We start from the raw sequence: 27978 nt of genomic DNA, 5'->3' as shown, positions 1-27978 counted from the left end.
TCAAACCAGAAAAACCTGGCAATAATTTCAGTGCAGGGAGCTGCAGGACAGGGAAGGCTCTGCTCAAGTCCCTTCTTAAACAACAGAGCACATAATGTTGCTCTTGGGGTTCCCAAAAATTGGGAGTTTGGAGTATTTAATTGACTTGGTTTGTGGGGTTCATTTGCTTTTTATTTCTTCTTGGTTTACATGGTTTTAACTGTAAACTAACTCTGCACTCTCCTCTTGTTGTCTTATTTTTCTTCAACTTTTCAGTCTCTTTTGTTAAATTATCTCTTCTCAGGCACATCCTATGCAGAGCAGGGTAGTGGATAAAAATCATTATTGATATCTGCATATGTCACTGTGGGATCAATTAAAATTGCAAACTATTCCTCAGCTCAACATTTTTAGGATGTTGAAAAAACAGCAATTGTGCAGCAGAGAGCCATAAAAAAAATATTTCAAAGAGGAAGAAGATGGCTTATAGCCTGTTCAGCTTACAATGAAGATCAAGAAGCAACCAGATTCCTTTACAGGGAGGAGATACTTTGTATTAACAAGTTTTTAAACTGCACAGAGAAAGATACACAAATACTCATCCAATGGGTAGAAGTTGAAGCCACACAAACTGAAAACAATAAACTGTGGATTTTTATTGGTAAAACTGGTTAATCCTAACCAGATCAGTGATACAATTGCTATGACCCTTATGCCCTTTTCATTTAACACATCATGGCTGGAGGGAATACTTTGCTCAATACAAGTTGCTGGGCTCTGAGCAGGAGTTTTAGGTGAAATTGGGAGCTGACTGTAATATCAAACACGGTTTTATGGCTCTTTGTGGCCTTGATCTTAGAGAATTCAGAAGGGAGGCAGTTTTGGTGCACTGAGTAGACTCAAAACCTCTGTTAAGATTCTTGCTTCATTGCCACTCTCACTGCAGCTACTGCCAAAGAGGGCTTGAAAGAGGGATGGTCCAGGTGCACCCTGCCCTGTCCAAGCTGACCTGGTGCTGGAGGTCCTGCTCCAATATTGTGAACAACATGGGAATGTGCTTTGTGCTCCACACTGGTAGGGTGATGCCTGGTGACATTCTCAGCTGGCTCTGGGTGTCCTGGAGTTTATCCCAGGAGTCAGGGTGAGCCTGTGCTCGGTGCTGGTCAATGCTGGAATGGCCACCAAGCTCAGGAGAGGTGACACAGCCTCAGGGCTGTGGGCAGTGCATCTGTACCTGGTTGGCTGCTCAGGGGCTACACCTACACACCACTGGCTCTGTGGCTGTACTTGGCATCTCTAGCAGTTACTCACCGTTTCCTTGGTCACCATACAGATTAAATCCATGTTAAATTCAGACCAACTAACAAATCAAGAAACAACAATTATGTAACTCAAAACAGCAATGAAAATGCATTTTATTTTACTTCCATTTCATGTTCTCGGCTATCACTTTTGGTGTAGGGGTTTTTAAAGGCATAAGGAGCAGCTAACAAGCTTCCACTGGCCTTTAGTGCTTTTGAAAAACCCCTTTAATATCCCAAATTAAAGCTAAAAAATTTTCTGTGAAAGGTTGAAGGCAAATCTCTCATTGATGTCACCAGGAAGATCTGTAATTGTTCCCTTAATGTACAGTTGCTCTTCCCATCTCCCCCAGTCATCTCCAAACTAAAAGCAGTTCACTATTCCAAACCACACTGTGGGCTTCTACACTCAAATTCCTGCACATGTCGTGTTCATGGAACTTCTTTCAATATCAATGAGAGTTCAGTCCCCAGAATGACTGCAGAAAGCACAAGAATCTGGAAGTGTCCACAAACAATCTACAATGCAGATAGAAAAGTCTTGTTTTACATACGCTGGCAAAAACTAAACAGCTTTCTATCTAGCTCCTACTTGAAGAAGTTTGATATCACTGAAGCTACAAGACAAGCTAACCTCCAAAGCTTATGAAATTATATTAAAATTTATATTTTCTCTGAGGAAATACCCCGAAGTCCTATTATCTTCAGGTAAACAAGTCAGTATTCCGTCTTCAACTTGTGGAATATCCAGTGCTTGTAGGCATCAACTGTGACCACTGCCAGGCCTGCAAAACATTGATACAGAATACCAGAATAGTGCTTTACCCTCTCACCACTCTGCAAGGCCACCATCCCCCTCCCAGCACAGAGCCTCTGCTGCCACAGCACCCAAGCCATTCGTCTGTAGTGGAGGAAGGCTGGAATTACCACTCTAGCACAGCTGTACCCACCCCCACCAGTGCTGCAGCTCAGCTACCAAACCTTTTTGTGATCCTCTTTGGAAGTTCCCAGGCAAAGGCCCTTGGTTCTGCACGTACAAAGATCATCTCTGCACGTGCAGCCACTCAGGAATGTTCAGGACATGGGACTCACTGCTCAGGTGCAGTGGCTCCTCTGGACTCCTGCTGCTGCCACTCCCATCAGGAATGCTGGCAGGCAGGGATCCTGCTGCACATGGCTGCCACTTTGGCTATGAGGAACTCATCTGAGGAACCAGTGGGTCTCCTGGATCTGTCCCCACTCCTTGGGGGTGGTACATCCACTCTACCAACCCCTCACCACCAAAGGAGCAGAGCCTCATGGAGAGGAGGGAGTGGATCCCCCAGCAGGGCTCCCACTGGCAGCTGAATCCTGCCTGGTCCTCAGCTGAGATTGGTGCATTTGGCCTTTAGATTCTGAACAGTGTCCCTGGTTCCCTGCCCACAGCACAGAGCTGGACCTCAATCACCTTTAAAGACTGTTCCAAGCCCAGCCATTCTGTGATTATCAATCATACCATTCAGATCAACAGACTTTACTAGAGAAACTGTTGGGTTTTGTACTGATTACACAGTCTAAGAGGAAATCTGTTTAGACTCCCATGTGCCTTACACACAAACATATTTAGAAGAGCAGTTGTTAAATACAGAGCAGTCATGATCTGACTGCAGTGAGTTGAAAAGATGTGCTTTGCTCTGCAAATTCATGCCAGATCAGTTGATTATTTTCTCCTTCCATATGAAAATGTTTATGTGGGTCTTTCTGAATACTTTGTGAATAGCTCACAAAGACAAATTTTACTTCTAGATAGTACTGGCAGCCTTGCTCAAAACTCAGTCATGATCTCAGCCTTTCACAAAGCTTAGGGAGTTCTTCCCCCAGGAAATCTCTCTTCTTTTGTTTTCCCCTCTGGTTTGAAAGAATGTGAGGCTGCTTTACAGCAATTCCAAAAAGCAGCTGAATGTTACCACTATATGTCAGCAGCAATGAATATGATTGACAGAGAAGCTGCTAATGCTTATGAAATGTGGGTCAGGCTGAGACTGAGCCACTGATTTTTGTTGATCACTAAAATATTTGGTGTAACTTCATAGATTCATCAATAGACATTCTGGGTAACACTGAAGTTATTTATATATTGGGGGAGCCTGAAACTCAGACAGATATATTTTTGTTTTTTAGTTGACAAAACAAAATTCCTGCCTCTAATTTAACTACATGGTGCTTTCCATGAGGTTAGGGCAACCATGTCTGCTGCTGCCCAGGAGCAGAGGACACACAGTTTTCTGTAAGGCTTCTTCCATTTCAAACTGTAGCTAGTGACCATCTTTCCTGACTGTAGCCCAATGGGTTTTGGAAGCAAAGTTCCCAAACTGAACCATAAGGGCACAAGAATTCTCTTGAGACCCCTAAAAGGTTTTCCAGCCCCAAAGCTCTGCAGGCAGGGCTGCCTTGCTGTGTCACAAAGCAAGTGCATTCCATGACTGAGGCTGGAGCTGCTGCTGGCTGTGGCTGTGTCAGTGCTGGGGCTCCAGGAGTGCTGATGCTGCACCCAGCTGAGTATGGGAGCACTCCCTAAAGCCTCTGGGGAGGATGGATTTGGGGAAGAAGGGAACAAGGCAAAAAACCCCCATGTGTGTAACTGCACAGCTTGACAGCTTGAGAGGAACCTTGCCAGAGCATGAACCCAGTAATTTGCCCTGTTCTCATGGGGACAAATGTGATTAATTAAGAGTTTTGCAGATCAGTCACGGCTTGGCCAGTGAATTCAGGAATTTTTTTTGGATTGCAAAACAGGTGGCAGAGAAATCCTCATCTGACCCCAAACTGGAACTGTTCCCAAGTGTCAATTCATCAATATTTTACTTTATAACATCATAATCAAGACACTGCCACATGCTTTGTTTTATTCCCATGGGGAGTCACTTCTCCTGTATGCACTGCTCCTGACATTTCCTGTATATATAATGGTGATGAATTTATTTCTGTATGGATTTTTCTCCTGTGTATTTAAAAATAAGAATGTTTCCTTTAATGGTAAGTGACTTTTTGATGTGTTTTCTTTTTAGGAAACCAATATATAAAATATTTAGATGAGCTTTTGTCTTCTGTAATTTCATAAATTCAGCATTTGAAATCCTTAAGCAAACCAGCAAAACATGTGGGAGGTTTCAGCAGTTTAAGATATCCCATGCAATGATGCAAAGTAATCCATGGAAATGATACCTGTGGTTTTAGAATTGTTATAGTAACCACTACTCTGGGAAAAGTTTTGGTTTTGCACTCAGCCAAATATAGCAAGTCTTGGGCAAGAATGTAAGAACTCACACATTGCAATGTACAACTGATTAAAATAAGTAATAAAAATTATAATTAAACTATTAAATGCCATAAAGTTTCCAGCTTTCTCATAATGGTAAATAACTCCCCTGGCCTTCAATGTAAAATGTGCTTTATAAAGGTGAATGCTGGTTCAATGCTGCCCTCTAGAGGAGACTTTTTAAAATAGAAGCAAATTTTATGCAAATTTTGTGCTGTGACAGTGTCTCTTAATTTACAGCACATCTGACTTTTGTGTAACTCTTCAGTTTGAATAGATACTTGTAAAACCAGGAGTGCATGGATAGAAATTTTTTTTTCCAAATCTAGTACTTCTTTCTTGGGAAATACAACTGTATTCTCACGTTTTTTCAGTCCCAGCTATCTGTTGGGACACATATCTGTAAATGATCTGTTGCCCGGATAATTTACAGCATTATGCACATATCATCTATCTGTTATAGGTTTCCTGACACATTTCTATTTTTAAAATTTTGAGAATGGAAGCTCTGAATTATTATCTTTGTAGGCCACAGATTTCTCTCTAAGATATGCAAAATGTGAATAACTACAAATGATTAAGATATGAAAATTTAAATGTCCCCAAACCACTCATCCTGGACAAATAGTGCAGGTATATGGCTGAATTCAGGTCAGTGAGCTTGGTTCCAATGTGCTCTAGCAGAGGAAGGAGTGTCCAGAGGTGGAAAGAACCTCAGTATTGCTTTGTTTAATTTGAAATTCCTGCTTTTTACCTGTTCAGGACAGGCTGACATGCTGAGCAGCACAGCCAGCCATGCAGAGGTTTAACCATGAGATTTTCAAGTGAGAAGTTACACATATGGATAATTTCAAAAGGCCTGTGGCACTCTAATTTGCCAAGGCAATCTCTGTGGCACACACTGAACCTGGCAACTTTACAAGGCAGCATTTATTTAAGCACATTTCCTGAGCCTTTGCAATAGTGGGGTGTTTTGGTTTTTTTTAAGAAAAGGAAGGGACAGAGAGAAACTGGTCACTCTAGTTAGTCCAGTCTCAGTGTCACTAACTGCAGTCACCTGCCTTTTAACCATGTCCCTGGCACTGCACTGGACCTGACCATAATTAGCTCAGTTTGAAATACTCCAGGGCTCCACTTGGGGGAATCTATTACAGACTGAAGCAAACCAATGAGTGAAAAAGCCATTTCCTAAACTTTATTTTCCCTTGTGATAATTTATATTTGTAAGCTAAAAATTGCTTTTAGTACTTTCACATCCTCAGGTGAACTACTGCAAATTTGCCATGTGCTGGTGTCCCATTAGATGGCACAACACAAGGGATTTGTCACTGTTGTGTAACCTGCAGCTAAAGTCAGTGCTGAAAATCTGTCCCTTAGATATGAATGGAGGAAGGACTTAATAGATGATATTATTGTATACTACTGTAGAGAGCCTGGGGGAAACCACAGGAAGGCTGGGAAACATGAGTTTTCCATGCATAAGAAGTTGAATTATTGACAAGAGAATGAAGTAAGAAATGCATTAGTAACATTTGTGGTTTTCCTATTACTTAGGACAAACAATCAATTCCTGCTTTGTTAAGTTCTGCTAGAAGTTGCCTTCAAGTGTGGTTTTGATGGAACACTTACTTCACTTCTGTGTCAGCTCACTTGTGTGGTTTCTTACATAACTTAGATATTAGGGGACAAAAACTTTAAAAGGAGGTGACCCAAGTATCTGTAAATGACACTGATCTCATCTACTGCTTTTTATTATAATATTAAACACTGTATTTAAAAATTTCATTTTACAGGAATTTATTAAATATAGGTGAGTGCTTATCAAACTTGTATTTCTTGAAAATTACAGGAAAAAATTAAAGTCTGGTTTTGCATAGCAAAAGCACCCATGATATCCACTGAACTTGTAAATTTAGCAGGAAAGGTCCTAAGCTGACATCAGCGCAAATGAGAGCTGGAGCCTGTTGTGTTTGCTGGTTTGTTTCATAGACAGTAGTTTTATAAACAATTTCATAACAGTTTTTTGAGTTTCAGCTTGGGTTTCTTTTTCTGTTTTAAAAACAATCAAAAATACTGAATATGAAGAATGTTCTGCACGAATACCACAGTCAAAACTGAAAGTTCCCTGCTTTGCTGCGTTACATGACTTTTGGACATAGAAATGATACAAAACTGGTGTGTACAGGAGCATTTGAGAAACTGTACCTGCTGGTATCTCAAATCTGTATACAGTTTAGAAAAATAATCCAACATGTGCCTTATCTGTCCATATTTGTTTTCAAATTATGTCAATAGAGCTTAATCCTCTACCACGTTATGCAAGTGTCCCTTATTTACATGAGTGGTTGCATCACTCCAGGGAGGCTGTTTAGAGGAGAAAGGGCTGTTTGTATGTTTGCAGCTTGCCAAAAATGAGTTTTGAATGTATTTACACGGTATTTTATACAAAACTGACTAAATCTCTGTATATGACATTTGAAAAGAAATATATATATATTAAAATTACAGAAAATGTACTTAACATCTCCATTTGCAAACTTCTTGTGACTTTTGATCATGTATGTGCCACGAAAAGATTTCTATTTACTCTTCTTTGGGGAACAACTACTTTAAAAATGAAGGCATTAATAACAGTATTTCTTATCCATTGTTTTAACATGTTAAAATGGTATTAATTAGTACTGCATCATGTATTTCTAGTTTAAAGCTGTAATGGACAATACATTACCTTGAGACCTAAAAAAACTTTTTTTCTTGTGCTTTTTTTAATAAAAGCAAAGACTAGATTTTAAAAAATGGTCTCTCTGTACAGATTACTTTTACAATTGTGTGAATATGTATAATGAACTCTGCATTTGTAACCAAGAGTAAACTTTCCAAATTGTAAATGTTCAGGTTGTTATTATAAATAGCTAGTAAATATCTTAACCAGACAAGAGTTCAAATAAAGATTAACAGCCATTATTAACTTTTTCTCCACTGTCTTTCATTACTTAAAACCTGACCCTTATGAAACAAAGGAGTTAGACTAAGTTCATTCTAACTTTAAGTACATAGCAACTTGGTTTTGCATTCTCCATATTGCACAAAATTTCAACTGCTCCTGTGTTCATCAAGTAATTGCAGCTAGATATAATTATTGGTGGCTGTATCTAGTGAGCAAAGTCTGTCAAGTGTATTTTTAAAATTACCAGTTCTGTTTTTCTAGAGTTTTTAAAAGCTACTTGTCAGTTTAAACCAAAAGAATATGAACATGTATTTGGAAGGAAAAAAAATGTGTCATCTTCTAGAATCAAGCTGGAAAAGTTGATGAACTTGGTTATGGGATACACCAGCAGTAGCAGAACTCAATCCATCACAGAACCTCCTTTCTGGTTCTTTGTCCTATTTTTCTTTAGGTAATTCCAGTCAAAGAGGAATGGAAGAAAGATCATTCTAATCTGATTGACAGCATTTCCTCTTTTAATCCTAACTATTACCTGCTTTGTTGAGGATTGGCTCTGAAGGAGTCAGTCAGGTGTCTACCTATCTGCCACCAACCAAACACAGGGCTACAACATGTAAAAGGCTGGGTTTACTTCTGCTTTAACACCGAGGTGGAACAATTTTTTCAGTTCTACCACCTTGGCTACCTGCTTAAAAATTTTCAACTATAAAGAAACTTCCTCAATGTGTATTTCAAACAAAGAGTGCTATAGCCGTACTAATGATCCTGGAGAGCCCCTTCCTCCCTCCGAGGTGGGTGGGGTGCGGGGCTGGATGTACCCGAGCAGCGTAAAGCCCGGGGGTGTGCTGTTTAAGGATCAGCCTGTCCCCATCTGTCCCACTCCTGCCTGCGAAGGAAGCGCTGCCCCCCCCCCCGCCGGGTCCCTGGGTGAGCTCCTGCCCCGCTGCCGGCGCACGCCGGACCCGCTCCGTGCTCCGGGAGCCGCGCTGGGCGCTCCGGCCGGGCGGTGCCCGAGTCCCCCCGGGGCCGCGCTGGGCGCTCCGGCCGGGCGGTGCCCGAGTCCCCCCGGGGCCGCGCTGGGCGCTCCGGCCGGGCGGTGCCCGAGTCCCTGCGCCGCTGCCGCCCTTCCCCTCCCCTCCGGCCCGGCCCCGCGGGAGGCGGCCGCTCCCTCCCTCCCTCCCTCCCTTCCCCCTCGCTCCGCTGCCGGCCCGCGGGCGGCTCGGCGGCCATGCGGGCGGCACAGCCGCGCTCCCGGCAGCAGACCCTGGCCCTGCGGCGGCAGCTCGTCGGGTGAGTGCTGCGGGCGCGGGGCCGGGACGGGGGCCGGGGCCGGGGCCGGGCGGGCGCTGCCGCCGGACGTGGCCGGGAGCGGGGCCGAGGCGCGGGCCCCGCCCGGCGGCAGCGCCATCGCGCCCGGGCTGGAAGCAGCGGCAGCGCCGGAGCGCCGCGCCCGCAGAGCCCGGTGCGCTGCTGTAATTAACAGGAATTAGCCTTTCTTAAGGAAGGGGATTACGAAACTGCACTGTAAAACCCGTATGATACCGAGAGCGCCTGTTTAGAGTCTAAAGTGCTTAGAAAGCGTTTTCTGCGAGCCCGGCGGAAGGCACGGCTGGAGCTGAGGCCGTGCAGGGCCAGGCGAGGTTCAGGCTCAGCCACTATTATAGCCTGTCTTTCAGGAAACTAATTATACCAAAACCGTGATGGAATTAACAACAAACGTCTGCTCTCTTTGACAGAATGAGAGACAAGACTCAGTTCTAAACTTCCCATTACCGGTGGTGTTTCAACCAGCCTAAACAGTCTTAACTCTATAGACCATCACCAAGTATGGCAACAGAACTCTTTTATTTAACTGAGGGAATACTTTCGTATCATATATATTCAGATCTGAGGCTACTTTTGTGTGCTGTATAAATAAAACAGTTGGGATGAAAAGTAAATGCTGAAACTAGAATTATGCACCTGAAAAATATTACACTGGGTATCAAATCTTTTTCTAACTGATTCGCCCTGCCACTGGCAACAGGGACCCAGCCTCTGCAAGCACTTTCTTAGCATCTTTTGAACAGTTAGGAGACACTTACAAAAACTCCCAACTGTTTCGTCAGCTCACAGAGAAAGTATCGAGATACCTGCTGGGAGGGATAATGAAGCACTTTCTTCACTACTGTCCTCTCTCATCCATTTGACAATGGCTTTGTATTTATTGTCAAATTATTTCTGTATAAGCCATCTTTTACTGTGAAGTATGTTAGTTCGGCATTGCCCTTTAGTCTCAAATCTCTGTAATTCCTACTTAGGCAAATGTGTTTCCATTTTACTTGTTTGGCAATTAATTATAAAAAGTGAAACAAATGCACTTAAGTAAGCCCAGCCTTATAAAATCACTCGCTGTTCTAGCTATGGTTAGTGAAGCTGTAACAATCACCGACAGCAAACTATCTGGAAAATCAGGACCTTGGCAGGAGTAGCAAGAACATAATGAGAATAAGAAGAACATAGCACAAGGTAAGAGACACAAAAGAAGAAAAAGGGCAGACAGCACAGACAGTAAGGAATTGCTGTTAAGACAGGATGAAGCTATAGAGGTGTGTCCTCCTGCTTTGCCTAGACCCTAGAGTAGGATTTTCAGGTTTGGAGTGGGCTTTTTTCCTGTTAATCTAAGAAAATTTGAGTACAAGGCTTTGGTTTAGGGGCCAAAAGCAGGATGACTGTGCCAGCAAACAGGAGAAATGTCTTTTACCAGTAGGATAAACTAAACTCACTAAGGTATTTTGCTTTCTGATGCTTGTCATAGCTCTTCTTGCAAGCTGTTTTTTCCTAATGATCCAGTGAAGATCACGAAGGCAAAAGGCCAGTATATGTATGATGAGAATGGGAGACAGTACCTTGATTGCATAAACAATGTGGCTCATGGTAAGCTAAAGTCATGGCACTGGATGTTATTTGAAGCTGTGTTTTTTTAAGTAGAACAATCAGTACTTTTACTGCAGTTGCACTGTGCTGGGGGAGGGGGTGTTTAATTGGAAAAGTGGAAGGAAACTTTCTTGAGCGTGTAGTTTGGGGAATTACAGTGTTCTTGAATTTGAGTGTGTGAATGTGCTTTCCAGACTTCCTTCCTGTCCTGTCTTCCTAGAAATGTGTCTAAAACATACAAATTTTTTTCCATGGAAACTCAAGTAAAGCACTTCACTGTAAAATGAACAAGTGACATTTTGTGGGTTTTGTAAAAGTTACTGTTAAGTGTACAGTCACAGAACCACTGCTCAGTGTGGTGCCTTAATTGTGTATATTTAAGTGACTGCTGCTTTCTTACAGGATTTGAAATCTCTCTAATCTAACCCCTACCAGGGCTAGTAATTCTTTGATAGTAAAGCTTACCTGCTTCCTCCCAAACTCCTGACCTGTGTCAATGCCTAAATCCAGGCATCAAATCAGACACTATTTGTTTTAGCATATCAATTTCCAATACTAAATACAAACCTTAAATACAGTGGGATGCAACTTCAAACCTTCTGAGGAGCACAAAAATGTTTTTACAAGCCCTACTGATAATATCTCTGTACTATTAGAGAAATGTAAGTGTTAAGCTGGCATGTGAATAAACATCATGGGTAATATGAAGAACTCTCAAGCCACTCTCCACATTCTCTTGCAGTTGGACACTGTCACCCTGATATAGTAAAGGCAGCCCATGAACAGAATCAATTGTTAAATACAAATTCTCGTTACCTTCATGACAACTTGGTTGATTATGCAGAGAGACTTTCAAAAACACTACCTGAGAAATTATGCATCTTCTATTTTTTGAATTCTGGGTGAGTTGGGTACATTAGAATTGATACAGGGGCTTTACTAGGTATATACAGACAAGCACAAACTTTATCAACAACCAGTTTCTGGTGGGGATGACTAGATACTGACAAAAACATGGGTCTGGTTCTGCAAGCTCTTGACCTGGGAACGAAACTTGTGCTTTATTTAAGAAGGGTTTTATTCTATTTGTAAGACCTTGGACCTCAAAACAGTAATGTAATTATTTGCTGTATTCGTTTCTTGTCTGATTTGTCTTCTGACTTGACAGCTATTCTCAAAATTAAATGTACCAATGCATTGCTTCTGGGGGGGACAAGGGGGGGTATACATATTCTTAAGCAAACTTCATTTGGAAGAAAAAAAAAAAGCCAAATTGTTTCTCAGAAAGTAGTTCTGTACTCCGTAGTTCCTGTACTCTGGCTTTTTAAGTTGGATTCTGGTGAACAGTCCTACCTGGTGAGTGCTAATTACTAAGGAATTTGTGCATAACATGCATCAAGTTCCGTCTGTTCTCTGCAGACACAAAGAGCAGTGCAAGGGAGGTTAGATTTCAAAACTCAAGATACCCACAATGAAACAATTACTGAACTTTTCTGTTGTAGGTCTGAAGCCAACGACCTTGCCCTGCGATTGGCACGGCAGTACACAAAACACGAGGATGTGATCGTTTTAGACCAGTGAGTACATCAGCAATTTGGGGGTACAAGGCTCATGGGTTCTGGCCCATGGTCAGAGCATTTCTGAAATCCTCCTGTAGTAGAAAGACTGTAACCAGAAAGCTGAGTTAATTTTTCCCTCTGTTGAGTATTTGCCAGCCCAGCCCTGAGAGCTGTGGTTGGCTCTCCAGTACTTGACAGCTGTTGACACACTGGAAGGAGGCCATCAGTGGCCTGCCACAACGGAAAAGGAGCCACAGCAGTGAGACGGGCTGGGTTTGTTCAGCTGCAAGGGACAGCCAGATAGATCTCACTGCAGCTACAACTGTCTCATGGGAAGGAGCAAAAAAAACGGGAGCCAGGCGTGAAGATGTATGGTGACAGGAAAAAATACCTCAGATGTTAAGTTCAAACCTGAGGAATTTTGATGAGACATAGGGGAAAAAAAGTCTTTTGCCATGAAGGGGGGTTGGTCAGATGTTAGAACAGGATGCCTACAGTCACTGAAAACTCCATTGTTGGAGGATATTCAGAAATAGGCCCTTCCCATTCTGCAGTCTTGTGTGATACTGCTCAGGTGTTCCCTGCTGTGATTGCAGTCACTGGTGCAGGCAAACCAGTGGTAAGTCCTGTCCCTCTGCATCCTTTAGATGGGAAAAAAGAAAAAAAATCCAAGCAGTACTGAGCTTATTGATGGAAAAGAAATTGCAGAGCTGTTCTCAGCTAAGTTACTGAATTTCCTACCAGGTGATAGCAGCTGGCTACTTTTTACTATTTGGAATGCTAATATTAAAGAACTCTTGATACTGAGGCAATTACTGTTTAGTTCTGCCAATTGTTTTTTAAGTGCTTACCATGGACATCTGACATCTTTGATTGACATAAGCCCATATAAATTCAGAAATCTAGAAGGACAAAAGGAATGGGTCCATGTGGTATGTACTTCAGCCTATACCTATCAATTACTTGTAAATTGAGTGAAGTTGTTTTTATGATATATTGAATGTAGGATATTATTCATTTGCATAGGCTCCTGTTCCAGACACATACAGAGGACTTTATAGAGAAGATCACTTAGATCCAGTAACAGCCTATGCTGATGAAGTAAAAAATATTATTGAGCATGCACATAAGAGAAGCAGAAAGGTAAGACATCATTTCCTTAACTGTTTGTCTTGTCTTAGAAATGAATGTGCCTGACATTAAGTACAATTCAGAGTTACTAAACTAAGTGGTATGGACTTGTGAAAAAGTAAAAATCACATTAATAATCAAAAAGCATCTAAGGACAAAGAGCTTGCTCCACAACTTTCTGCAATGTGTTCAAACATTATATGCTGTGTTTTAGATTGCTGCATTTTTTGCTGAATCTCTACCAAGTGTTGGTGGTCAAATCATTCCCCCAGCAGGATATTTTCAGAAGGTTGCAGAGTAAGTGGTCATTCTTTATCTTTTTTAACTTAACATATTTGGTAGAGAATTCTCTGCCTGCTGTAGCGTAGAGCTTGATAGGTAGGAAATTACCCAAGGAAATGACCCAAGAATGTCAGCTTTGTATATGGCAAAGATCTGCTTATAAACACACAGTATGCAATACAGGCTTGTATATGTTTGTTTCCTTAAAGTTTGCAAAGTAACACTTTCTGCATGCTCCTAAACAGTAAATGCTGTGTTCTCTTTCCTTTTAAGAGACAATCAAATCTGTTATGTTACAGGCATGTGCACAAGGCAGGAGGTGTATTTATTGCTGATGAAATTCAAGTTGGCTTTGGCAGGGTTGGCAAGCACTTCTGGGCATTCCAGCTTCAGGGAGAAGATTTTATACCTGATATAGTCACTATGGGGAAGCCAATAGGAAATGGGCACCCACTTGCTTGTGTAGCAACAACAAAAGAAATTGCTGAAGCATTTGCGGCCACAGGAGTGGAGTATTTTAATACAGTAAGTAAACAGCTGCCCACTTCTGTAAAGGAGCCCAAGGATTAAAATCAGATACTCATGCTGTGTTTTTATTAGTATTTACCACACAGTAACTAAGGAGGAACTGTGTGACTGTACTATTTCTATGTTTCTAGTCTGTGACTCTATGTATTGGCTCCATCTGATAAAAATAATAATATGCAAGGTATCACTGAGGCTCACTTTAGTGACATGATTTAATCTTTCTTCCCTTTCCATGGCTCTGTGTGTTTCTTCCCTGGGCTCAGTTTGGTGGGAACCCTGTTTCATGTGCCATTGGATTAGCTGTCTTAGATGTAATTGAGAAGGAACACCTTCAGGCTCATGCCACAGAGGTAGGCAACTTCTTGATGAAGACACTCAAGGAGCAGCAACTCAAGCATCCCATCATTGGCGATGTCAGGTATCAGTGCCTTATTTATATTTTTAGCTGCTTTTGTCTGGTTCAGTCAGTCCAGTAACTCAATCCAACAGATGCTGTTTTGAGAAATTAATAAAATTTTGTGTTTTCAGCAAAAGTAAAGCCTCCTGTACAATTAAATAAAACAAACTTGAGCTTCTCAGAAGTCTCATATACTTTGCCACTCTAGGCCACTACTGTTTTATCTTTTTATTAGCTGCTAAAACTGTTTAACTGCTCCAACTGCTACTGTTCAAACTGCTGTTTGAACTCAAAGTTCAAGTGCACAGGGTACAGAAGTGATGAGCTAGATGGAAAACATACTTAACATCCTGTTCTGCTCTGCCAGTGTGAGGAGACAGAAGTCTGTATTACCACATCTCTTCAGAACAGCAAAACCTTTTCCTAACAGTAGCCAAACATCAGGTAATTCTCATGCAGTAAAGGTCTGGTGTTAAACCTCATTTTTTTTAGTTCACTTGTAGTTCCTTCCTCTGACACTGACAGACTGAGTGGTTTTATTTCTTTTACAGAGGTTGTGGCTTATTCATTGGAGTGGACTTAGTCAAGGACCAAGCAAAAAGGACTCCAGCCACAGCAGAAGCAGAGGATCTCATAACAAGGTACAGGCGTTGCTAAAACACAACCAACTGGCCAAAACTGTAGCGAGTCAGTGTAGAAAGGCACTGTGTGACATCCTGCAGGCTGGTGTTGAAAAGTTTTTCTGAGCTACATGCAGAGGTAAGTGTAATTCTTATTTATTGCTCCTTCCAGACTTAAGGAAAAATGTATTCTACTCAGTACAGATGGGCCAGGAAGAAATGTACTGAAATTCAAGCCCCCAATGTGTTTTAATATGGAGGATGCAAGATTTGTTGTGGAGACAATTGACAAAATACTAACAGGTAAAAAATGATAAAAACCCTCAAAAATAGCGGGTGGTTTCTGAACTTCCTTGAAGACAATGCTGAGCTATCGAGCCTGATTTTCAGAAGTGCTAAAATAGAGCTGAGATGGTAATTGCTGAGCACATAGCCTTCCCTTCTCAGTTATTCTGTGAAGTTCTCCAACAAAACTACTTCCTCTATAGATGCATGTGCCTTTTAAAATAGCTTTGCTCTGGCTGAGGTTTAAGTGTTTAACTTATCCAAACAAGCACAGTTTGTAAAAGATTGTCCCCATGTTCCTGAAAGTTGTAATCTATGTGTTTTTCCCAATTAGTTTTTTATACAACTTCTACACACTTGGCATTAGGAAAGTTAAGTGTAAAAAATGTCATGGCTTTTCTAAGTTGTTGCTTTTTCTCTCTCCAGATATGGAAAAAGAATGTCTGAACCAATAGAAAACACCTAATTGTTCCACCTGAGCAGGTATTTACCTATAGCCACTCAGTACTATTTAAAGGCCAACTTCCTAGACATAATTTCACAAGCACTGTGAGAATAAAGCTTCCTCCAAGATGCTTTTACTCAAAGTTTGCAGGAATTTCTGGGAATCTCCAGGCATGGACGACTTGTGTACATCCAGCATTCACAACTGCCCTCCATCACTCTGACACTCCCAGCAACACTGTGTGCATCACTTGTTGTAAGCAAGGGCCAACATGTCCCAGACATGACTGTCTGTAGAGCATGCAAATGACTGCACATCCACACAAACAGAGCTTTTCTGCTTGCTGCTCAGTGCCTTCAGGCTCCAACCAGAAGCTGCATAACCACTTCTCAGCAGATTCCCTCAAGTGTCATTTCAGGTTCACAGCTGGCATCTCATCCTTCAGGATTCATTTACCCCTAGACTCAAAAGTTTGTGGGTATCAGAGTAAGATGGGTCTTGATTAAGTCTTCAAAGCCTTGTTATGTCTTCATCTGTTGAGGTCCCTCAGTAGGTTGCCAAGAGAACATCTAGCTGCAACTCAGTTTGCTGCACACCCATGAGCACAGTGTACACTTGCAGTTAACACCTTGGTAGCAACACCCTTTGTACACTTAGTACTTCTTCAAACTAGTCTAACTAAAAGACACCCACATGTTTAGCAGAACTCTGGATAGCTGGGTGGGAATGCACCTAATGTGGTCATTGTGAGCAGTGTAATCATTAGTGGCCTCAACCACCATGAGATTCACAGCTATGGCCCTGAGCTAAGGAGAAGTTTGTTTTTCGTTCAGTGTATATTAGTATAGCAGGCACAAGAGAATGTGTTAATATTTTATTTAGCAAGTTAATGGAAAGACATACAGCTGTTTATACTACTTATTCTTAGGAACAGAAAGATTACTGAACAGTGCCAGTGCAAATTAGAGGCCTAATGACTTAATGTACTTATCTGTGATCTAAACTAAGCAAGAAAAATGCCTTTATTTTCTACAGGAAACCAAGAATGCAAAAAGCCTCTTACTAAGTACAGTACTAGTAAGACACTTACATATAATGTAAGCGAAAATGAGGCAATGAAGTAATTTCTTTTAATGATACTTTTACAAAAAAACCCATAACATTATTTTCTTTCCATAGGTTTCAAACAATGTTCAAGATCTACTACTAAGAAACATTATTCTACTATAATAATGCACATTTAATCTTCATCCTAGCATGTCTTAGACCAGATAAGTCACCTTTGATTTTTCTGTTTTCATTTATCTTGTTTTTCGTAAAAGCTCTAGGAGAAATAAATTTTATAAGAGCTTGTCTCAACTCTGGCAGTGTGGAATTAGCTTTTATTTAAAACTGATTATAAAGGAGGATTTTTCTAATGGCCACTACAAGATACATTTCCTAAATTTATGTACTTTCAGGTTATGACCTTTTCAAATTGGTATGAGCCAATGGATGTTCTGATATTTTCAAGTCTTCAGCTACCTATGCAAACACCATTCCAGGTGCCAATACACCCAGTCCTTCCCAGGACTCTGATGAGCTTCAGCAGCCAGTGTCAGAACAAAGTCCCTAAGTAGCACTATATTCAACAAACACTCTCAAGCCACCAGGTTAAGTCAAAAACTTCAGTTCCAAATTCCTGACATCAAACACATGAGGAACAAACAGCTGAGGGCTATGGCTCCCAAACCACTTCTTACAAACACAGTCTGTCCTTGAGAAATATCCAAGTAGGATTAGTAAATTAAGAGTAGTTTACAGCCATAAGCAACAACCTTGTGTACAAGCCTTTACTTTCACCAGGCAGTTCTTTGTATCACAAACTTTTCATGCAAAGAAGAAAGGGAAAAGCCAGCTCTGCATTTAAGTACCAGTATCCTCAGTTCCTGCCTAAGGCCACATCACCTGTTAAGGAAGCATTACCTGAGCACCTACTTACAAAAACCACCACAAAAACACCAGCTGACAAACTCTTGCTAGGACACTACTAGCCAGAAGGACTGCAGCACAATGGTCCTGGTACCATGCAGTTTTCCCACTGGAGGGCCAAGTGCTTGCTAGAAAAATATTCTGCTACCCCTTATTTCACAGAAAAAATATTTAAAGTATGTTAAAAAAGTATTTAAATTTTAAATCTTGAGACAGTAATACTTCTAAGTACTGTACTCATTTGTTTCAGTGGTTTTTTATTTGCAAGTAAGTTGGGCTGGAGGTTACATGGTCCAGCTGTAAAGTTGTCAACTATAAGATTTAAAATCTGATTTTTTTTTCAATACTCAAAAGATTTCCACCTAACACCAGAAGAGTCTTACAGACTTCTAAACTTACAAGCAAGCTTTTCTTTTCAAGGACAACCAGCAGGGAGCAGCAGATTATAGTCCATGCAGAAATAGCTGCACCCCTTGTTAAAAAAAACTGGAAAGGTCATTAGTTACATGTGTTTGTTTCTTGTCTTAGTAGAAGACAAGAAACTGCTCGTACACTTGGTTTGATTCCACTTCCAGATGCTACTTTTTCAAAGAGAATTTATTACAAGAAAAAAAAATTGCCAGATTTAAGCTTTAAAATGGGATTAATATCAAATTGATCACTGCAACAAAGATTAGAAGTTTACTTTGTGCAGTAGAACTTGTTACTTCTATTCTGCAACAAGACAGGCAAATCACATGACAGTTATTGCCTTAAAATAGCAGTAAACTAACAGTAAAGTCAAAAAAAAGAGAGTATTTCTAGCAGGTCACTCATCTCTAGAGAAAGAGATGTTTTTTCCACCCACAACTGCAATGGAAGTTCTTTTAGCCTTTTCTATTGTACAAAAAGGCTGCAAAAATTCCGCCTTTGCATTGGTAAATGAATGTCTGTCCAACCTGCCTTTTAAGGCAGGTATATACAGCCTATTAGCAACTTGCAGAACAGTCTCAGACTCAAGACAGTGAAATATGGAGGAAGTGCAGCCAGCTTCTTGCACACCTCCTGGCTCCCTCCTGCAATGCTGTCCAGACTCCCAAGCCCTACCTGAAACCTACAGCTCTGGCTCCTCCTAGCAGAGCCCAAAGCACACACCACTCCAGTTACTCTGAGCCTCTGTGCTTGCCTAGAGCACAGCCACCACATCACCAGCACAGCCCCACCACAGCTGGGGCTTCTCACCTGAACTCTCCTCCACAACCTCCAGGCAGAAGTGCCAGCAAGTTTTAGCTGCCACTTAAGCTGCAAGTGAGCACAACTACCAACACAGCCTTCTAGTTTTAAGATTAAAAATATTTAAGCACAACTCAATCTATCAAGGTACTGCCATGAACTAAGTTCTGGGAACAGGATACTGGTGTTTTACTAACACATGAGCTGAAGAATGGCACAAGACACTAGATTACGCCTTTTTTATTTCAAAAGCTAGGATAGCTTCAATATCCATGTCATGGTGAATCAGAACACATGTAAAATACCTTACAATACATTAGATTCCAAAAAGGTACCAAAAAGTACAGTAAAATTAACACTTCCATTACAGGAAATGTATGACACAAAAACAATACAAAATAAAAAGGTGGAAAGTGACACTGGTTCCCTAAGATGCATCTCATTCTGTACAACTGGAGTAATGCAGAGTCCATAGTTAACTCCAAGAGGCAGTCCCTAGATGCAGAGCTGCAGCTTTAAGCAGACCCTCAAAATCAGTTTCAGTTTAACCTATTAATAAAATCATTAATTAATATCTTCAGCAATGCTGAAAATTACACACCACACTGTCTAGACAACTAGTTATTGGTAAGTATTAAACATGTAAAACATTTCCAGGGAGCTCTTCCAAGTAAGATGCACATTTAACAGGCCATAGAAATTTATTGTAAAGTTAAATTTGGTACAGAACTGAAGTATCCATCTACAGCATTGTATACAAAAACCTATGCAGTCATTTTCCAAAAGAGACCATGCCACTGCATACCTGAATAAGTTTGATCAATATGGCTTGTAGTTATTCTGATGACCACCACGTCTTGGTGTCTTCCCATAATTTGCACTGCCTTGACCTATGAACAAGAGAACAAATGCATTAAACTGCTAATTAGTTATGCTTGCTTATACCCAATACAGTTCTCTTTACTTACTGTAATCATAGCCTGGTCCATATCCATAATACCCATATCCTGAATAATCATAGCCTCCATAGCCACCATAACCTTGCTGATAGCCGTATCCTTGATTCCCATAACCCTGGTTCCAGTAATTGCCATAACCTTGATTCCAATTTTGACTTTGAGCTATAGAAGGGAAAACCATCCACAAAATCCCATTTTAGTACACACAACTTATTTAGAATGTGTCCATACTAAAGTAGTGTGTGTGGTACTTACCACCGCCTCTTCCACCTCTGCCTCTTCCTCCATAGCTACCTCTTCCTCCACCACTACTGAACTGTTGCTGCTGGTACACTTCTTTTGGCTGTGCTACCTTAATCTCACACTGCAAATAAAACACAAGGAAAAGTCTGTGAAGTGTCTCAGAGCAGCACTGCCCCACCTGAGCACCTGGAGAAGCCAGAGGTTCCTCTGGAGGCAAAGGAGGTGTACGTGCTGTGCTCCTGGTCAGGTGAGCAGCACTAATGCACATCCATCTGATTTATTGTGCCACCTGGGCAAAGGTAAATCCCTGTCAGCCTTTCCAAGAGGCCACTGCTTTCAGGGCATTTTATCCTGCCTATTCCCTAACACTGACTGGGATTGCATTTGGTACACCAATTTCACCATGGAAGAGGTGCTGAGGCCACCTCTCCTGTAGGAGCCACAAGGCTGCCCTCTCACCTGGCACAAGTTCCAGGACAAGGCTGTTGCTATCAGACTGTTTCACCTGACTTGCACTGAACGAACAGGATTCTGAGAAATGCACAAAAAAGTTTTCCTGGCAGCCATTGCACACCCTACACACTGTGTATGTGGATGGACTGCACCACACCCCTACCAACACCTGAAATCACCATTTATCAAATACTAATAGGTAAAAGCACCCAGAACTGACATTCCAAGACAGGCTCCTAGGCCACAGTTCAAGCTATGAGCCAATCACCAGGTTCCTGGATCTGTGCAGTCCAAGATTAAAGCTACTGTGCTGAAAAAGAACAGTACCTGAGCAAGCCTGGCGTGGAGTTCTTTACCACAGGGCCTTTAAGTAATCTGCTTTTTATTATCTACGGCTATAACACAGAAACAAATCATAGATATGAAACAGAAATTTCTCAGCTCTCTTGGCATTTAGGCATTCATGTCTCCTGAAAAGAAACTTCACTACTAACCAGTGACTTTCCCACTGCGTTAGGTATGCCAAAATTTGTTCTGTGTCAAGACCAGTCTTAAACCAAATGCAATGCCAGTCAGTGTCAGACAGTATGACCCAGTGTATAAGGCTCTGAAGTTATGTGGTCAGCACAGGCCTCAGAGCAAGGGAACACAGACACCTTGAGCCAGTAGACATCATTTGCCTCCAGTTCCTCTACATTTGTTGATCCACAAGCCTCTCTCCATTAGTTATTCCCTCAGATGAGCAGTCAGCTGGTCAGAGCACCTCACACCACCCTTACAGTAGCTCCCATAACCAGCTGACCCAGCATAAGCTTCCCTAAGTGTACATTCACTCCCTGGATCCTTGTGGTGGGTTTACACGATAAGGTTTTGGTAGCAGGGGGCTGCAGAAAGGAGCTCCAGAGAGAAGAAAGCAGAAGCTGTCCCCCAGCAGAGAGAGCCACTTTCAGCCAGGTGCTTGCAAAATTAGGCATCTGCAAGGCTTTTATTTATGCAAGTGCTCTATGCTGAAAATAGGCATCTACCTGCTGGAATGGCTTACACTGCTACACAAGCCAACCTCCCCACATATATTTAATGAATGCAGTTAGATACTTAATACACCAAAGGCCCTAAAATCCAGCAATAAAAATCACAAGTATGGTCATAGAGCTTTGGCAGCCTCTGTGACAGAACTTAGGGCAAAACACTGCTATGGTAAAATTCAAGCGGTCCTTATTGCAAATTTGGTACTCTGACACAAGAGATCTACAAAAGCCTTTTCAGATTATAGATGTAGAGGTATAGTCCTTGGGCAAAGAGTTACAAGTCAAGAGTTTCTACCTTGCTTCCACTGACGTTGTGGAATTTCTTCTCCAGAACCTTCTTCACTGGATCCTCTTCCTTGAAAGTGATGAACACAAACCCCCTCCTTTTATTGGTCTTTGGATCCATTGGCAGTTCAATTGCTTCAATCTGAAGATGTGAAATACTATTTTCAGATTCATGTTTTAGATGAACAGTTAAATGCACAGAAACTGGGACAGCAAAACTGTAAATTTTCTCTTTATGCATATTATGCAACACCAACATTGCAAGCCTTTCGATGCTAACAGTGCCTTTCAGATCCAAGATTTCCATTTTACAACTCTTCAAACTGGTGTTAACATCAGCTAAAATGCTTTAAGACAAGGGTCTCTAACTAGCAATGGAAGCACCTAGTGCAGTAAGTGCCGCCTTTGCTCTCAAGTTGGGAAACTTCTAGATGTTACAGAAGGCTTGATACATCTGAAGTTAACTTACTTTGAAACTTGCAAATTATTAATAAACTAAACAGCAACTGGAGAGTTTACTAAGAAACATTACACACCTCTCCAAACTCTCCAAAGTATTCCCTGATTTTCTCTTCTGTAGCTTCTGGATTTAGCCCACCAACAAATATTTTCTTCACTGGATCCTTTTTCATTGCCATGGCCTTCTTGGGATCAATTAGTCGTCCATCTAGTCTGTGTTCTTTCTGTTCCAGAACCTAAAAGACAGTTTGGTATGATTAACTCAAGCTGGAAAGTTTCCCCTAGAAGTTAAAGACCTAAAATATTTAGGTTAAATTCACCTTTTCAACACTCCCAGGTTCTTTGAAGAGAATAAATCCAAAGCCTCTGGATCTTCCCGTGTTAGGGTCCATCTTTATCGTACAGTCGGTTACCTCACCAAATTTGGTGAAGTAATCTTTCAAGTCTTTTTTGCTTGTATCCCAACTGAGGCCACCAACAAACATCTTCCTGAAATTTCAAGGAGAGAAGAGCTATTCAGATTCAGGAAGCACTAGAGAAAAGCCCATGCAGTAAGATGCTCAGTGGTACACACCTCAGCAGCATTGTCAGAACAGGACTGTCTGTTCCAAGTGCAACACCTGCATCTTGTCAAAAGCTGCTGATGTTACAGAGTGCACAAGGGTGGGCTTCTCCCCCCCTCTTTTTAAGGGAATGCCACAATGCATCCTGCCATTGTTTAGAAGATACAAAAAAATAAGAAGAACAGCCAGAAATATTCCTTGCCAGTAACTTATGTTCTTAACTAAAGTATTGTATAATTTGCAAGAAAGCAGTATTGATTATCAAGTACTGCCAACTCAGTTTTTGCAAAGGACTTAGGATCATTCCTGCTACTCTGAAAACATTCAGCAAGGAATAAGGTATCAAAAGCAAAGTATTTGAGCTCTCTTAGGTTTTGATTAAACAGCTCTAAAAATTTTAGTCCAGGTATCTGTGACCTCCAATAACACTCACATACAACAGATGGGACTTTGGACCTGCCTTAACTACTGTGTTGTGCACTTCTTCCTGCTTAGTTACTGACTCTAGCTCTGTCTTCATCAGTACTACAGGAGTCTCTCCATCCTCAGTCTTTAATTCCAAGTAGGCGGATACAGTTCTTCCCTGCCCACTTTCCCATACAAAATACCCTCCTGAAGGAGGATATCTAGCTCAAAGAACTAAATTCAAGGCACAATACAGAAGTGAAGCTAACAAACAGTGATAGCAGGCAATAAGGCATTTTTCAAATGCTTCGCTTCAAATGAAAACATTAATAACATGGCTGCATTTTCTATTTTCGTAGTTTCCAAGGTAACAAACTAAGCTTTTAAAAGCATTCGAGCCTTTTTATCTAACTATAGACTGAAGCAGTTCAAGTTGCCATTACTCTTGTTTGGAGGCAACCTAGATTGACACTGGAAGGTAGCAGCACTTCAGAAATTAAACTATGCTTAGATAAAATTGGCTTCTGGTGTTTATGTGTAACTTTGCAATAATCGGCATCTGTTTATGCACAAGAGGCATGGGGGCAGCGAGCACACACCTTATGGGGGGTTTTCCCTTTTTCTTAAATTGGGTGAAATCATACCCTTTTATCTGCCGAAGTCAAGTTTTTTTCAGCAGACCAAGCTGTGCACTCTTGTTGATGAGTGCAGCAGGAAGCACCGGGTCCAAATACATCGTGTGTTTCCTGCAGCCATTACAGCAGAGCCTTGGAGGAACGGCCTAGCGAACTTTATTCAGCCTCTCAACACTAGGGCAAAGAAAGGGGCTTGGGGTTTCCTTTCCATCCCAACAGCTGACTGTGGCTGCTCTAACCTATACGGACTGACAGGCTTTCCACAGCACACCCTGTCACCGCTGACCACACTTACAGAACACTCAAGAGATTGAGGTTTGACAGGAATTTGTCTGGAGGCAGCTTTGGCTGCTTTATGGCACTGCCACGTGCTAAACTCACCTCTCACCACAGCACTATGAGTTACACTTTGCAATTTTCAGTGCTTTGTTTTGTAACTGGAAAAACTGATACCTAATTTAAATAACAAAATATTTAAAACTTTTGAACCTTTGAGACAAAAAACCCAGTATTTGGCTTTTCCTTCAGAGGTACTGCGCCTACTGGAAAACTGCACCCTTAACACGCATTTTTCCCTCTTGAATATATTTGTGCAGCTAAACTAAAGCTTATTTTAGCTCATAACAAAACATTGTAAAATCAGTGCGTTGGACAGCACTACATTTTTCACGTACGTCAATCCCTCTGAATAAGTGCTTTTCTAAGAAGTTTCATTTCATACCGATTTGGGGCTGAAGCTTGTCACCTCCTGTTCATGAAAGGAAAATACCATCACCCTTTTTTCAGCACAAAATACTAGCAACAGTAAAGAAAAATTCGTACTGAGCTAAAAGGCCTGGTTCGCAATCCTTCTAGTGTCTGCAAAGAGTACATCCGGCCCCAGCTCGTGGGAAGCTTGTGCAAGTGTTACTCGTTCCTTTATAGTCAAAAATCTACCACACTGGCTTCAGCGCTGTGCTTAACCTAAGGGATCTGACCCTCTGGTTCAGAGCTCAGCGGTAACAAAGGGAGTTCCAGTTAAATACATGGGGTAGCCTGAATAACAAAGAACTGCCTGAGAAATAGCCAGGTAATGTTCGTATCAATTACGTGTGTTTACGAACGGACCAACTACGATAGGAAAGAAATTCCTCTTGTATACACAAGGATTCCACCACCAAAGCACAGCGAAACTACACTGACTCCTCCAAAAATCCCTCGCAAGACTTAAGGCATTTTCTGACAATGCTGCAAAGTAGCACACCAAAATAGCTCTTACCGATTTAAACACACCGCGCATTATCTCAATCGTGCTGATTTTCCTTTTACTTCCCTTAAAAAATACTTAGGTTATCAACGCTGCCTTCCAAGGCCAGGATTATTTTTTATGTGCTTTACACAAAACATTCATATTTACATCGACGCCAGCGGCGATGGGCCACGCGATCCCCGCAAAGTTTCAGCCAGCCCCCCCTCCCCCAACCGAAAGCAACTCCTTCCATCCGCCCCTTTCGCTAAAGAGGGAAAGGATGAAGAAAACGCGGGAGAGGTAAATCCCCTTCCATTTTACAGCGTGAGACGGCAACAGCCCCGCTCGGCGCCCCTCCCCCAGCCGCCACATGGCGCCAACAAAAGGCAGCGCCAGAACAAAGGAAGCGCTGGTGCTGCAGGGCCCCGGCTCGGCGGGGCCGCTCCCGCCGCCCTCCCCGCCGGCCCGAGTGGGGCCGGGGGCGCTGCCGCCGCAGGGCCGCGCCGGGCCCGGCGCTCCGCACATGGCGCCCGCGCTTACCCCGCGTCCTCCTCGTTCTTGCTGGCGTTGATCTGGTCGCCCTCGGCCCCATTCTGACTGGCGGCCGTGCCCGCTGTTCCCGCCGCTGGGCCGGCTCCCGCCGCCGCCGCCGCTCCCGCTGCTCCTGCCGCTCCCGCCGCCGCAGCGGCCCCGCCGGTCTCGGCCTGCTGCTCCCCGGCGCTCTCGGCCGCTTCGTGCCCGTTCTGGGTGGCGCCAGCCGCCAGCTGCTGCTCCGCTTCCGACATGGTGCCCCGTCCGCAGAGGCAGAGGGACGAGAGACGCCTACAAGAGACGAGCGCGGGTCAGCGCGGCGGCTCCTCCCCGGCCGGGCCGGTCTGATCCGGTCCGCTCACACCCCTCCCCCTTCCCGCCGCCGCCGCCATCCCGCTCGTACTCACTTTTAAAATCCGCTCCCGATAAAACCCGGGCTGACCGAAGTCTAATTAAAACCGCCCAGGCACTGGTGCTGGAGCCGATCCCGCTCCCCGCGGCTGCTCCGCACCAGCCCCACCGCCACCGCCGCCTCCCCCTCAGACACGTACTCGGGCCCGCGCCCGCGACGCGTGGCCGCCTTTATACCGCCGGAGCCTGCGCCACACCGCAACAAGGCGCACCCTGATTAGATGTTGCCGCCTGTCACTCAGAGGATTCTGCTCTTGCTACTGGCTGCCCTGCCGCGGTGGGTGGGGCCGTACCGGGAGAGGCGGGCGAGGCGGGACCGGGAGTTGCCGGGCGGGATCGGGATCGGGATCGGGATCGGGATCGGGATCGGGATCGGGATCGGGATCGGGATCGGGATCGGGATCGGGGCCGGGGCCGGGGCCGGGGCCGGGGCCGCGCTCCCAGCACGGTGCGTGGTTCGTCGGCGGCTGCGGAGCGGGCCCGCGGGCTCCGCACGGGAGGGTCCGGCTGCGGCCGGAGCGCTGGGCTGTACTCGTAGTGCTGCCCTGCTCCGGCCCGAGCTGTGTTACGGGCACTTAGTTACTCCAGGACGAGAGGTTTGCTTAATGTTTCCAGCTCTGCTGGTTTTGCAACCGAGAGGGGCCAGAGTTTGTTGTTTTTAAACTTAGATTTCGATATTACATAACTCGGGGCTGGAGCGCTGAGCACGTGCCCGGGCCTTAATTCCTTTTGCCGAAGGATATGTCAGCCTTGTTGGCAGAGTTGTGGGTGAGGAGTCCAAAAGACAACTGCTCCCTGTAACCAGACATTGTTTTATGGCATACAGCTCCTAATGTCCTGTTTGTCCATGCCAAAGGGGCAGATTTTGACTTCTAGATATACAGGTAAAGCTTACATATCTTTAAATAAAACTGAAAGTTAAGCCCTTCGCTTGTGGGCAAAAAGTAACAATTATTACCTTATTATTATAACTTACTGCAGTAATGAGTGCACACGTTAATGCTCCACCCTCTGTCAAACACGCCTTGTGGCTCAAGTTTAGTCTGCTGTTAAAACTCGGGAGTGCCCACAGCCACTTGTGAATTGAAACAGTGGAGAAACATTTTAAGCGATCTGGTCTGGATCATGAACTGTCCTTCAGCTGAGCTGCTTTTAGAACAGTTTTTATCAGAATGCATCTTTAGGGATGCCTGTGTCAGCCTAGGCTACTGGCAGGGTAAGGTATGCTATACACAAACTCTCAACCACAACTTTACACTGAACTTGTAAAAAAAAGTTCCATGAAGTCAGGGCAGTAAAGGTAGCAGAGCAGGGCCAGTACACTTGAAAGCTGTAATGTCCTCAGGACAGGTTGTAGATATTGGCTGATAGAGATGTTCATCTTTATGAGAATATATTTTTATATTGTTTCCTTGTATTGAACTTTTAATAGAATGTTAGAAGCAAAAAATTTTTTATAAGATACCATAATTTATACCATGTCAGAGGAGCTTACCTTCCATCCAGCAAGGGGGCTTCTTGTGATTTTTCAAGCAGCTTTGGTTTAGATTTTAAACCCCTCAGGTCTGTACCAAAGAGATGTGGTTTGTGATTATAACCATCTGCCTGTCAGCTCAGTGCATTCCCTCAGCCAGTGCTGATAGCCTGCCTACTGGGGAAATACCACACCTTTGTTTAAGTCACAGGGAGCCAAGGCCACGCTGAGGCTGCAGTGGTGAATGCACTGCCCTGGTTCCCTGCCCACCTTCTTTTTGCAGCCTTTTGTGCGTGCAGCTGTGGCAGGTGACTGTAAAAATGCGTCTGTGCTGAAGTTAAAAGTTCACAGACCAGAACCTGAGAGTAAAATGAAATTTACAGCACTTTGCTTGGGTCTGTCAGGCTCAGCTGATGGACATAACCTGAGTGCT

General features: G+C 43.0%; 2 protein-coding genes across 7 annotated transcripts; one reads left to right on the top strand and one right to left on the bottom strand.

The window, feature by feature from the left end:
- Positions 1–71: 71 nt before the first annotated feature.
- Positions 72–26212, bottom strand: HNRNPAB (heterogeneous nuclear ribonucleoprotein A/B). Of its 4 annotated transcripts, none has more exons than XM_084216040.1 (9): positions 26068–26212; positions 25670–25951; positions 22619–22787; positions 22376–22534; positions 21850–21981; positions 20086–20194; positions 19840–19992; positions 19677–19761; positions 72–2065 (listed from the first exon to the last, which is right to left on the bottom strand). In XM_084216040.1, exons 2-8 carry the CDS (start codon positions 25912–25914, stop codon positions 19691–19693), a joined length of 1038 nt encoding a protein of 345 aa, XP_084072166.1. In that variant the 5' UTR covers positions 25915–25951; positions 26068–26212; the 3' UTR covers positions 72–2065; positions 19677–19690. The 4 variants fall into 4 exon arrangements, with proteins under 4 accessions (XP_084072166.1, XP_084072168.1, XP_084072167.1 ...); XM_084216041.1 differs by lacking the exon at positions 72–2065 and adding an exon at positions 17187–19420; XM_084216042.1 differs by lacking the exon at positions 19840–19992.
- On the top strand, positions 8722–17048 carry PHYKPL (5-phosphohydroxy-L-lysine phospho-lyase). Of its 3 annotated transcripts, XM_084216039.1 has the most exons (14): positions 8731–8815; positions 9926–10033; positions 10323–10441; positions 11184–11343; positions 11944–12018; positions 12845–12932; positions 13027–13143; positions 13346–13428; positions 13713–13938; positions 14205–14359; positions 14890–14979; positions 15131–15261; positions 15670–15726; positions 16868–17048. In XM_084216039.1, exons 3-13 carry the CDS (start codon positions 10387–10389, stop codon positions 15696–15698), a joined length of 1209 nt encoding a protein of 402 aa, XP_084072165.1. In that variant the 5' UTR covers positions 8731–8815; positions 9926–10033; positions 10323–10386; the 3' UTR covers positions 15699–15726; positions 16868–17048. The 3 variants fall into 3 exon arrangements, 2 of the variants coding, with proteins under 2 accessions (XP_084072164.1, XP_084072165.1); XR_014616529.1 differs by lacking the exons at positions 9926–10033; positions 16868–17048 and adding an exon at positions 14706–14782 and having other exon boundaries at positions 8722–8815; positions 15670–15806; XM_084216038.1 differs by lacking the exon at positions 9926–10033 and having other exon boundaries at positions 8722–8815.
- Positions 26213–27978: the final 1766 nt, after the last annotated feature.

The sequence above is a fragment of the Fringilla coelebs genome (genome assembly GCF_963513975.1).
Source record: "Fringilla coelebs genome assembly, chromosome: 15".
Lineage (NCBI taxonomy): Eukaryota > Metazoa > Chordata > Aves > Passeriformes > Fringillidae > Fringilla > Fringilla coelebs.
Note: the sequence above shows the minus strand (reverse complement) of the source record. Positions and strands in the feature narration are given on the sequence as shown.

Excerpts from the sequence above, each read along its gene's own strand:
- PHYKPL (XM_084216038.1), top strand. The coding sequence starts at position 8,754 with ATGCGGGCGGCACAGCCGCGCTCCCGGCAGCAGACCCTGGCCCTGCGG. Across the intron at positions 11,344-11,943 it reads TTCTATTTTTTGAATTCTGG|GTCTGAAGCCAACGACCTTG; the intron begins GTGAGTTGGGTA and ends TTTCTGTTGTAG. Across the intron at positions 14,980-15,130 it reads GCAGAGGATCTCATAACAAG|ACTTAAGGAAAAATGTATTC; the intron begins GTACAGGCGTTG and ends TGCTCCTTCCAG.
- HNRNPAB (XM_084216040.1), bottom strand. The coding sequence starts at position 25,914 with ATGTCGGAAGCGGAGCAGCAGCTGGCGGCTGGCGCCACCCAGAACGGG. Across the intron at positions 22,788-25,669 it reads AAGAACGAGGAGGACGCGGG|GAAGATGTTTGTTGGTGGCC; the intron begins GTAAGCGCGGGC and ends TTGAAATTTCAG. Across the intron at positions 22,535-22,618 it reads AACCTGGGAGTGTTGAAAAG|GTTCTGGAACAGAAAGAACA; the intron begins GTGAATTTAACC and ends ACTGTCTTTTAG.